At 35.0% G+C, this 12,856-nt stretch overlaps 1 protein-coding gene across 1 annotated transcript; it reads right to left on the minus strand.

Annotated features, from left to right (window-relative positions):
• Positions 1-2,078: 2,078 nt before the first annotated feature.
• Positions 2,079-8,133, minus strand: LOC113765570 (DUF21 domain-containing protein At4g14240-like). Its single transcript, XM_027309796.1, has 12 exons — positions 7,680-8,133; positions 6,639-6,715; positions 6,351-6,434; positions 6,143-6,256; positions 5,644-5,727; positions 5,467-5,538; positions 4,993-5,060; positions 4,320-4,481; positions 3,865-4,234; positions 3,727-3,773; positions 3,561-3,642; positions 2,079-2,422 (listed from the first exon to the last, which is right to left on the minus strand). Exons 1-12 carry the CDS (start codon positions 7,918-7,920, stop codon positions 2,312-2,314), a joined length of 1,512 nt encoding a protein of 503 aa, XP_027165597.1. The 5' UTR covers positions 7,921-8,133; the 3' UTR covers positions 2,079-2,311.
• Between the last annotated feature and the right edge of the window lie 4,723 nt (positions 8,134-12,856).

Genomic DNA, 12,856 nt, shown 5'->3' on the forward strand with positions numbered 1-12,856 from the left:
CATGGTATTGTATTTTATATTGGGAGATGTCATTCTCTTCTTCAGTATGGCATGCAGAGATGTTAGATGACATGCATCTACGTCTTCAAGCATGCATGCATGCAAATCTTCCGAGTTCCTACTTGAGAAGCAAAAATTATGTCTCAGTATTCATTATTTTGGACGTGCCTACAACTTTGTATAAAGGTGAACTTCCTCTTCTTCGAAGCAGTCAGGCAAACGTCTGCAACTTCTTCTTCTCTTTTTTTTTTTTTCTTTTTGGGCGTACAAAGTGAAGCATGCAACTTACATGTAGTTAATTTGTTTCCATTTCCTTCATTTGCTTCCACTTCGTGCGGGACTACTTAGCATTTAACCATGCGAAATGGTTAAATACTGAAGTATTTCCTACCTGGGAAGAGACTATAAGTTAGTTGATGAGTGACAGTAACTTGTTGAAGTCCCCACACAGACAATGAAAGAATCACATGTTATGCTGTGTCTTTTGAAAACTGTACTTGACATACATTTGCTTTTTCCTAAGAGCCTGGGCGTGGTAAATATCCTCAGTATTTGATTCAAAATGCTCTTCAAAATTCGAACTCCAACACCTTGATATTGTCTCAAGGATGCTGGGAGTCACAAGAGAAGAATAATCAGCAAGAGTCGTGCTATTTTCACAGGCAAGTTTGTGTTGAAGCATATAATGATATCTTAGGAATTCATCACTTGTGCCAAAATCTTTAAATGCACGAGGAACTCTTTTAATGTGACAAATGAATCTTCTTGAAGCAGGTCTTTCTTCCTTAGCGTTTTTATTGTTTTTTCTGCTCCCCTAGTATGCGAATAATCTTCTGAACATTTTTAACAGCACCATTGTCCAACACTATCCGAATTTTCTGGAATAAATATCATTTTAATACCTCTTTTGTTAGGATTCTGGAATTAATCTATATCTTAACACACAGAGACAAATATGTTGCTGTAAACTGACAGATATTGCCGTTCACTCTGTAAGGCAGGAAGACAACCTGATGACTCTGCTTATTCATCTTTTGGTGAACAATGGGACCCTTGCATGCTGTCCTCAATTTAACCCAATGAGGGGCCAACATCTGTTGACCACCACATATTTGATATTTCATCATTCACCTTATATATACAAGTTCATCTCTTCTCTACACTGATCATCTAAACACAAAATCTTGACTACATACAATCATACATTTCTCATCTCTTGCTAGTACTAAAGATCTCAAGTAGTTCTTATAGTACTTTCAGATTTTCCATCCATGGCTGAGCAGTCAATCTTTAGCAGAAAGCAAAGAAGGTTTTGGTCATGGCAGAGGTGTTCGAGGTACATCCAGGAGCAGCGTACCCGCCTCTATATAATATGGAAGTGTTCAATACTTCTACTGCAGTGGAATGACTTGTGACGCTTTGACCTCTGAAGGATCATCTAGTGCAAAAGGAGGACTGTGTAACATACAAGAAAGCTATGCAAAAGGAGGACTATGTAACAGACGAGAAAGCTAACTTATAGGCGGTGCTATATGGATAGTTGGGCAGCATGAGAAATAGGAGAGCCAAAGCCAGGAAATCTGAAAGATGAACTCCCAGAAAGCTTGTGATCATGATGATTTACCACAGATGCTATGTGAAATTTATGTTACTTAGCGTGATGTAGATGTAATCATTTCTGTATACCCCTCCCTCCTCCCTTCACTAAACTTCAGTCGGGTACCACATGCCAAATCTACATGCTCGAGATGTGCTATGAAACGGATCATCTGAAATTTCATCGTTGTTTTTAGCGCAACCAGATTACCCTCTCATATAGGGCTACAGCAGTGAACACTCTAGTTTCAAACTTCAAAGCTTGAGATAAAATATCCCTCAATTCAGTAATTCTCTCCAGTAGCCGGAGACTGCTACATATGCCTTTTTTTTTTATCGCTTTAAAACCTGGCCAATTTACACGTAAAATGCACTCATATATGCTGAATTACTTTCTCTAACTCGAGGAAGATAACTTTTCAGTGGAAGATCATTGATATCATGTATTCCATTCTCTAAGAGGTATTAATATAGTCACTGTGTAGCTATGCAAGAATCCGCAAATCACATAGACCTTAAAAGCTCCAGTATCATATTTATCTAAACATATGGCAAAATTTTCGTCAAAACGTACATAAAAAAATTATATGCAGTTTCAGGACTACATAATGATGGACAAATATTAATCCACCTCTCAGTCACCTACTACGTTTTGTAATCTCTGGGTGCCACTGTATATTCTCAGGAAGCCACCAAATTACGAGCTCTGTCTGTATCATCTCTTATCGCCAAGAAGAGGCTCTCCAATATTACCCTGCAATTTCGTTGATGAAGAATCAACCTCACCAGACTTTCTTGGCGTACTACCTTGCTTAAGTTGGCCTGCCTGAGGAATATAAAATTGTTTCCAACGTCAGGAAGTTTGTTTTCCTCAGTGTAAAGGAAAAAGTAAATTTCCAGCAGCAAGAGATTTTAACAACAAACCGCTTGTAAATTTCTATCTAACCTCTTTACTGTGGGAAAGTAAATACATGACCAGAAAACCATATTCACATACTTGTACAACAATCACATAATAAGAAATTTCTCACTATAATGTAATTTACATAGACAAAAAACCATATTCACATACTTGTACAACAAATCACATGATAAGAAGTTTCTCACTATCATGTAATTTACACAGAAAGATTAGTCAAATCAGAAAAGCATCAAATGGATTATGAAATCAACCGTACGAGAATCCAATGCTTCAGAAAATAGTGTTGTTGATTCACAATACTCATGTATTTGGAGTCTAACAACATCATGCACCACACAATACCATTAACTGTCAAAAAATGAAATAAAAATGTAGATGCACATTCATCTCTTATACAAGGGGGTTTGCAGGTCAGGAAGATAGTGCTTACCTAAAGGTTCAAGCAGAGCAAATGTTTCCAGCTAGTGCTTACCTAGAGGTTCAAGCGGAACAAATGTTTCCAGCCCTATTTAAGGAGCTTTTCATTAGCCGAAGTATTTGTCTTGTTTAAGAAAATTGTCTTACATAAACTTTTGGCCATCCATAATCTCTATTCAACTGGTGATACTTATTAGATCCGTATTTTCAGACAGTGCACCTAATTATCACCTCTGCAGCAGATTACAGGCACCTAAATTATCTTGGAATTGACTGGTTATATGATACCTACTGCATGGGGCCTTAAGAACAACAGAAACCTCTCACCTGAAAATGCAAGTTGCATAATTTGTTGATGTGACTTTCAGGCAACAGTATAGAAAAAAGGGGGAAATTTTAAATTAAAAGACTCAGCCTTGCACCTTTAGCGGTATCACAGTGCATGTAATAGAGGAAAATATGAGATTTATTTTTCCTCTGCCAAAATGTCTACTGAGATTGTGACACATTATCAGAAGCTGCTACTTTATCCATTTGGACATGCCATTTTGAAATCTAAAACATCTGGTTAAATAGCAAATTTCTCAAAAATTCCAGTGAGATGTTGTAAACTTCAGTGACTTACAGATCCTTTTTGGGCTGTTAACCTCCGAATTGATGGTGCACGTGCCACTGATGAAGCAGCCGCAGCAGCAGCAACACGTATTCTGCAAAACAGTGAAAAGGTTATATTGTTTCTTCAGACAGTCCATCATTATACTAGCATATAATTAAGCACCAATCAGTAGAACCTTTTGTGTACATCAACAAATTCATCTGTCTCATCTACAATTTCCTCCTGCACATACCAAAAAGTGCAAATTCTTTATAGTGCCATATGAAGAAATCATGCGGAAGATGGCAGTATCAATCAACAAAATATAAGCGACCTGCAAGAGCTCTTCAAATACATCTTCGAGAGTGATGATACCAATTACTTCGCCCTCTTCAACATCATCTACTGTAGAAGGCAAGCCATGTGTCACTGCCTCGCTGTATGTAAGTGTGTGATTTGAGGCCGGCCTTGAAGGCTTTTCAATGTTAACAATAACGCTTTCTGACTTCTCATCCTGCTTTGATAGCAGAGGGGTAGTTAGGTGAGAATTTCCGCTACTCACAGCATTACCTTCAGATTTTCCTTCATCTACTGTTGGTGGAACATGTCTGCTTTTCCCTTTAGCCTTCACCACAGCAGCCATATGACTGCTGCCCTTTTGGAACTCATTTAGTATGTCATATAGAGGCATATCTGAGGGTACCCTGGGGTTGAAACCTTTTAAATGACCACTTTGACTCTTAAAATTTTGGTAATTGGATGCCTGGGTTACAAGATTAGTATCCATACCGTGGAATTCTTCGGATAGATACAGCACTAACTGGAGTCTCTGTTTCAGGCCGAACAGTAAGAAGACTCTTTACCAGTAGAAGTCCAATAACATTTTTTGGATTCCCAGAGTATACAGGAACTCGGCTATGACCGCGAGCAAGAATTTTTCCCATGGCCTCCCTAATGCAAACGGGGAAAAGTTTGTTACCCTCTGCATTTTTTATTTCGACTTTGCATAGAGACATGGATTGGACCATCAATCTAATAACAATGACTAAAATGCAATATCATCTATCGAGAAAGCATGCATGGAGCCAACAAGAGTCAAAATCAAGCAGACAAGCCCTTCTGCAACCACAATTCATATACTTAGAAAAGACTGTTTTTCAAAGCAAAGAAAAGACTTTTTTTCAAAGCAATAGGTGTCAAGATCAATATAAACTCTCTCCTTCCTCACCATGGGTGCCCTCCAGGCTCAATTCTTGGAAGAGTGGAGACAAACACTTGTTTGTATTATTTTCATGACCACGAAAACATATTATTTAAAAGCAGTTACTCTAATCAACTATACGAGCCGTATCTTTATGAAACTTGCAATGAAAATCCAAATTTATTTATCATATCACATAGACACAAGCACACAGTCTGATCATATAGTTAGTATTAGCTGAAGCATGGATTTCAGCATTACCAGTCCAATTTGGAGTTGACGTCCAGTGAAAATGTTGACTCAATAGGTGTCATGGCCTCCTCAGCAGTCTGTCAACCAGAATGAAAAGGAAAATTTAAATTTTAGAAATGAACGACTCCTGTGGCAAGTAATTGAGGAATAGTAGTATAAAGTTAATTACCCTATAACAATTTTAACAATAGTTGCATATGAATCAGCTTTAACATCATGGTTAAATATCATGAAGGGGCAAAGAGTTTAAAAGAAGAAATTCTCTAAAACCAACTTCATTTCAATCCCCATACTTTTGCAGAAACCAAATTCAAAGCACTTACATGCTAAAGTTTAAATAAGAAAATGCTTGTTCAACTATGATGTGTGTCTGTGTGCTGTATCATGATTCAGGAGGTATTTAAGTGAAAAGAAGGACAAACAAGTTAGCAAACAAATATAGAACTATACTTCTTAATAAGATAGTTTTGTTGTCAGAAGTACCTTCTCCGTCAAATCTAGTGCTCCGCTGATAATCGTTGTCTCATCATGCGTAAGCTCACCTCCTTTACCAGCCTGCACATGTCAACTATAGCACATTTTCTCACAAGAAAAAGCTACTGAAGATTGGCATCCTATAACTCTGTTTGAGTTAATGTCAATAATTGCAACATAACTGACCTCCTGACTATGGATAGTGACAAGGGCTTTCAGTTGAGCTCGTCTAAACAGTGCTTCATTGTGTCCCAACAAACAGTCTAGAATCTGTAACCACACCAATTCAAGTACATCCATGATAAATTGGCTGTGATTTTAATGGAATGATAGAGGGACATCTTTCAAATCCCATGGGCTTTTCTGTACAGCCTACTAAGACGAAATCTCCTTTAGAAGCTACCATATAGACCAAGACATACAGATCAACCGACATATATAAATTAAGGCACGGGAAGCATGATGGTTGTATATCAATTGACCCATTAGAAATAAAGCTTCTAGATAGCATACGTAACAAGGAGAGTGACACGGGGCACACCCAGATACTGGATGAAATAATGAAAGGAGATTTCATCCAGACTTTATGTGTGGTACCCATCTTGACTTGGGAATGAAGTAGATTGCAAATGTCAAATCTGCTTTGTTATCAAAGGGAATTTCACTTGAGTAGCACAATATGTACCTTTCCAATAGGGTAAGCAATAGGATAGCAAATGATCATAAGAATGCGCACGAGCCAAATAAAATTTGCGCCAACTGCAAGTCCATATCTAGTGCATATTGCTTGAGGAATGACCTAACCAGAAATTGGTGATTGTAATTTGCAATGACGGAATGAAGACAAAAGGTACTGATGACTTGTAATCCAATAGCAGTTTGATCCAATTTACCTCTCCAAATGCTAGAACAAAAGTCACAGACAATATAATTGCAACAAATTGATTGAAAAGCTTGTCCAGGTATATTGGAAGGGCCTGCAAATTAGACGACAGATAGTCAAACAGATAAAGGGTAAGTCATCAAGACACAAAAATTTTAGCCGAGTTCATCAGTACTATCCTACTTTTCATTTCACTACACCAAGACAAATTGAAAGTTTCCTTCTACCAAGATATTTGACATAACTTTCTTCTTTTAAGCAGGATATTCAGGCTTTCAAGCAGATATTTTAGTATTACCTCCATGGAAGCAGCATTACATAGGAGCAAAGTCACAAGAAGCTGGTGCTGCTTCTTAACCACTGGAAGTATGGTAGCTACAAACAAAAGTGGACAATGGGAAGCAGGAAATTTATTAGTTATTTTCTGAACAAAAAAGTAGACCTCGGATTACTACTCAGCCAACAGCTCCCATGACCATAGACACTCAAAACTCCTATGAGATTGTGCTCAATAGAGAAACTCAGGAAACACATCCGATATCCCTTTAGTTGTTTCCATAGTTGACATAAAATCAGGACCAATTTCACGCTCAACACTTTTGGAATGCTTGTGGAACATGTATGCAACACTTTACAACACACCTAGCACAAAATACAACATACAGACAGTAGAAGGACACTAGTGGATAACAAAGATTTAATATCAAAATATGTTATAATTAGGAAAGTTTTGTGTATCATGATTAGTGCACAATCAAGCATCGTTAGGAATAATGGCAAGTGGTTGCCAATGATAGTCCTGAACCACATATTGTTGCCAAGATAACCAATTAAATCCCAGGACACCCAAATTCTATCCATTTTTCATATTTCACACAAAAACCCGCATCAGAAAATTAATCGTCCTACAATCCCACTCAAACTTCTCGCATTGGTCCAAACAAATACTACTCATCCTACAATCTCTTCTTCAATCAAAAACAAAATTTTACAGAGCAAACAATGAGATGATCCTTGGCAATGGCATCACCAAGCTCCCCTACTCTCCTTAGGGGGTCCGACCACAATATTACACGAAAAGGAACGCATAGTTTTTCCATCAACGAAATCATAACAACCAATTAAGTACCAAAAATTCAAATTATATGCAAAATTTCACCTTTCTTACAAAACCCAAATTAGACAAGCAATAATCCGACAATCCCAACAACTTTCTAGCTAGCATTGGTCCAACAAAAGCTGATCCCATACCACAACTTCTCATCGACAAACAAGCAATTAACTAAAAATGAAAACTTTGAACAGAAAACAAATAAATAACGAATGGTGATGAGAATACCAGCTTGTTTTTTCTCTGTAAGGGTCCCACTTCTCTCAAGAATCTCAAGATCAACAAGGCTCAAAGACATCAACCCCAAAGTCAATCCAGACATGATTCCCGCGAATAATACCAGAAAGCATGAGATCCCTGCATATATAAACCACCATGCCGTTCCAAATTCTATTTCTGCCCCCAACATATTGCCACTATCATGCCGAGTCACCATCCTCACGATCTCTGCTGCATTTATCAGTTGCATTTTTAATCTTTTCAGTTAATCAGAGCCTATTCTCCTCCTTCCTCCTTCCTCCTGCTCCTGCCCTATTCTTCTGCGGAATATTCAACAGTTTTCTTCAGTTTTTCATTTTTAATGGGGTTTTTGTAGTACAACGTTTTATTAGGCTGGATTCCTTTTAGCAATTGACACGTGGTCAAATTCCACGAACTCGTATATGAAGTAAGCCAACGTTGCGGGTCCTATAAATCGTTGGAGTGTAAAGGGCTGGGGGAGAAGGGATTGGGTAATTTGGGTTTACAAGAAAAACATTAGATATATTACGTGAACCGTAAGATAAATGCTTGTGGCACAATAGTTATCCACAAACTACCAAATAATGGTGGTAAGCTTTATGGAGTCTTGGACAAATGATAATAATGAAGCATCAATTTTAGTTCTACGGAAATTTTATTTTGAAATAGTAACAATTAAAATGTTCACTATTTAAAGATTGTGTTTATTTTAAAAAGAATAAATTTGTCATTTCATGAAAAATATGCCTTGAAATTATAATTTTTTTTATAAAATGAAAATATTATTAATTAAATTACTAAAAATCGTCCGGTGAAAATTATTTAACAAAGTTAAATGAAAAATTCTATATTTCGTCATTCTTTATGGAAAAATTACTATAGCGATTTGATATATGTGAGAAAAAAAGGTGATAGGGAAATGTGATCACGGAAAACGACAATATTTTCCGACTGAAACAAGCAATCCAAGCATGGCCTTCCATATATGATGTGAAGTTTTAGCATGAAAAGCTACCACCTTGACAACCCCACTTTATATCAACAATCAACTTCTTTGGATGGTGAGTTTATTTGCTTTGAAATTATAATTAGTATGTGGCATTTATTATTACCACTCAATATCTTATCTAAAATTGTATGACCTATTAGAATTAGTTGACGATGAATTTGAATGATACACACAGTAGATATTTTACACGGGAATCACGAATTTTTAAAAATAATTTTAAAACTTAGAATAAAATATTTGATGTTATTAAAGTAAAAAATCATTAAAAATATTTACTATTGAAGAATGAATATCTCAATTTCAATACAGATGCGTAAATAGTTTATTTGAAGGATGATGTGCAAGGAGCATGGAGTTGCTTAGGAGGCGGTTGCGATCACGTGTGCATGAGTGAGACTCTCTGTGTGGGGAGGAACAGGTCAATGAGGAGGGACGAGGGGCCTGGAGACAACCGTCCCAGGCAGTTCACCTGGATGAAGCTAAAAAAATTTGTGCGGCTCAGATTACGTCTTGTAATTCGATTTTCACGCCGTATGAGACCCACAAAAATGTTGTTCTATTTTACTCGCTGTTGTTCAATTGTTACACATTGTACAAATGATGTTATACCATGTACAAATGATGTTACATCTTTCGGAGCGATTGTTCTGACAACCGCTCCAGCCCCGCGTCCAGTGAGAAGACTGACGCAGGGCTTGTCGGTTTCACACTTTGTAGTGATTGACTGGTGAATCTCCTTCTCATATTTTATATTTCAAGTAGGGATAATTTCAGAAAACACCCTTGAAGTTTCAAACTATTTCACTAGCCTCCTCTGAAATTTGTAAAATTTTACAAACCTCCCCTGAGGTTAAGATTTTAATAACAAAATTAGTCCAATTTGGAAAAGTAACATTAAAAAAGTACTTTAAAGAAAGAGATGAAACTTTTTATTTCATAAATACCCCCCATACATGTATATAAGTTGTATTAGTAAAAGAATGAAAATAATTAAAAGTTATAAACAATTAATACACACATTTTACCACTCAAAAAGTTCATATTCAATAAATTAGACAACACAAATAAGCAACAAAACTACATTTGTGATCACTGGATTTAGTGAAACAGACTAGTCATCTCTTTTGACATGATGTTTGCTACAATTCTTATGATTTTGAAAAGAAAAATTTTTTAATTTTGTCTTTCTTTTCCCTCCTTCTTTCCTTTGCTGATATCTAACGATTAAGCTATTAGAGCACTAATTAACTATAAATAACTAATTAACGGAAATAACCATTGAAAATTTCTTTAATAATGAACGATGACTTATAATTACAAAATACATCAATTAATAAATCTAATGGCGCTATTTTGTGATTGATAAAATTTGACAACGACCAGAAATCAATTGTACTTAATGTAAAAAGAAGGGTTTTGGTAGAAGAAAGAAGGTTGTTAAAATCACAAGAATCATAATAAATATCATGTTAAAAGATATCACTAATCTATTTTGCTGAATCTCGTGATCATTAATATACTTTTGTTGCTTATTTGTATTGTCTAATTTATTAAATTTGAACTTTATTAAATTTATTAATCGCAGTGGCTTCTCAAAAAGCGCATTAATTAGTAGAGTTTTTTGGCTACAGTACTTATTCATATTGTGTAGGCGTATACTTACACAAGTGCTTTTTTTTATATGAGAGAATGCAATTTTATATTTCTAAAACATATTTATCTCTTCATTTAGTTTCAAATTTATAAAAAAATTGTTAAAGTTAATTTTTTTTTTAAAACACAAAAGTTGCTCTAAAAGCACCAATTTTGAACTTATACCAAAAATGCTTTAACAGCTAAAAGCTTTACTCCTAAATTCAAGGAATCATACTCATTAAATGCATTAAAAATATTCTTATAATGATACTCATCATTATAAGTAATTATTGAATAGTTATCCTTCTATATGGTTCACTTTCAATGAAGTTCTTAGATATTTATTATCAGACCTAAATCCAATTTTCGTGAAAATAAATTTTAAAAAACTTTTTATTAGTTACACGCAAAAAGTCTTTCTTGGCAGCAATTAAAGATAAAGCAAAGATCACAAATTGTCATTAAATTAGTTGGGATTCTCCTTTTTGGTCACTAAACATTTCATCCAAAATGGTCATTTAACTAATTATATCATATATTTTGGACAAAAAAGTGTACATTTTCTTTAGTTGAGTTACTCAAATTTAAAAATTTTTATTAGCTGAGCGATCATAAAGTTACTTTTTTATATATATATAAGTTAAATGACTATCTTAACTAAACAAAATATTTAGTGACCTAAATAAGAAATTCTAAATAATTTAGTGATTATTTTTGCCATGTGCGCTTAAATAAAAATGCAACTCTGTGCATGCTTCGGAGTTCGGAGGACAGAGCTTGGGAACCTCCCACGTTTGGACTCACTCGCCCAACAACGGAAGGGGAACATGTTAAAAATTATTCAAATTAAATAGTGAAATAGGACCATTCACTTAAGATCAGCTTTGTAATCAAGCCAATAAGAATATTGCTAAGCTTCCGTCCTAATTGACTACTGCCTTTTATTTTAGCCAACTGACTTCAGCCCGAGTCCATGTTTTCCACTAATGAATTACAGTTAAAACGAGCAAGTGAAACATATTAATCAGCACAATTTTCTGCCCTTAGCTATTACTTAGTCGCCAGGATTTAACTGTGAATATTGAATTTTTAAGACATTCTCCAATCTATTAATCATATATTAATCAGTACAAGTTTCTATCCTTAGCTATTACTTAAGATACGTTTGATAAAATTCAAATCTAAAAACTGAATTTTGAAACCTGAAGTTTGAATTCATTACTTAGTCACCAAGATTTAAACTGAATATCAACTTTTTAAGACATTCTACAATCTTCATTCTTGGGGCCAGAGTACTCATCTCACGGCAGCATTCCCCGCTGTAACCAATCTACCAAGTCCTGAGCATAGCCTGTGGAGCAACCTTGATAGTTCCTTCGCCGATCAGCGACCTTGAGGTAGATCAGTACTCACTGCTGCACCCATAGCCAAATCTTTTCAGCATGGATTGTTGCCACTGAACTTGCCTATAGGACTGTAATTTCAAATATGTTGTTTCTCCTATCTCAAAACTTCAGCACTCTACATAAAATCATGGGTTAATAATACTTTGCCCCACTAAAAGTAGAGCATAATAACACTTTGCCCCCTCCCCCAAAATGAAAACAATAGGCACTTTATTTATTTGAGAATATTTTATTTAGTATTTGTAGCAAATATTTCATTTGAAAAATGTAAAAAAAAAAAAAAATTAACAACTTAAATATGTTGACAATTCCACCCTTATTTTGTAATTTTATCTTTAGTCAAATTGATCAAATTGATACATATACATATACATATGTCTATGTATGTATTAGAAGGTAAGATACATAATATATATCAACATATAAAATTTGATAATGTGACCTATAATTGGGAATTCGTTAATTGAATTTTAATATCCATTCTCAAACTATTTGACCAAACTTTTATTGGGAATTCAGTAATCGAATTCGAATATCTATTCCCAACTTGTTTTACCAAACTTTAATGTTTGGATATCAATCGATGTCCAATATTTGATTTAGCCTAGATCAACCCTTTTTTTTTTTCCAATTTTTCTCTGAAGTTGAACACCCCTAAATGTGTGTGTTGCTTCTGAACAAAACTGTTATGACCACAAATTACATGATTAGTAGGTGTAGTTGATTAATTGTAATTGTACCGATTCTTACTTTAGATAAATAACCAACAGAATCCAGTGATAGGAACAGATTTGATATACAACCAGATAATAAACTCACATTTTTTCTCTCTCGTCAGCTTCTTCCCTCATGTTCTTCCTTCTACCTTTTTCTACTCTTCTTGTAATTTCCTAATTCAATCCTCAGATCCTACACCAATCACTACAAAAACCTCTTGTGCTAAAAATGGCTTCTGTTTCCTCAACAAATGTCATTTATAAATTACCTTTGTTTATCAACAACTTAAGGGTACATTATTTATCAATAACATATAGGTAGAATTGTCAACATATTTAAGCAGTCCATTTTCAAATCTCAAATGAAATTGCCACAAATATCAAGTAAAATATTTTCAA

The sequence above is a fragment of the Coffea eugenioides genome, chromosome 3, assembly GCF_003713205.1.
Source record: "Coffea eugenioides isolate CCC68of chromosome 3, Ceug_1.0, whole genome shotgun sequence".
In the NCBI taxonomy this organism is placed as follows: domain Eukaryota; kingdom Viridiplantae; phylum Streptophyta; class Magnoliopsida; order Gentianales; family Rubiaceae; genus Coffea; species Coffea eugenioides.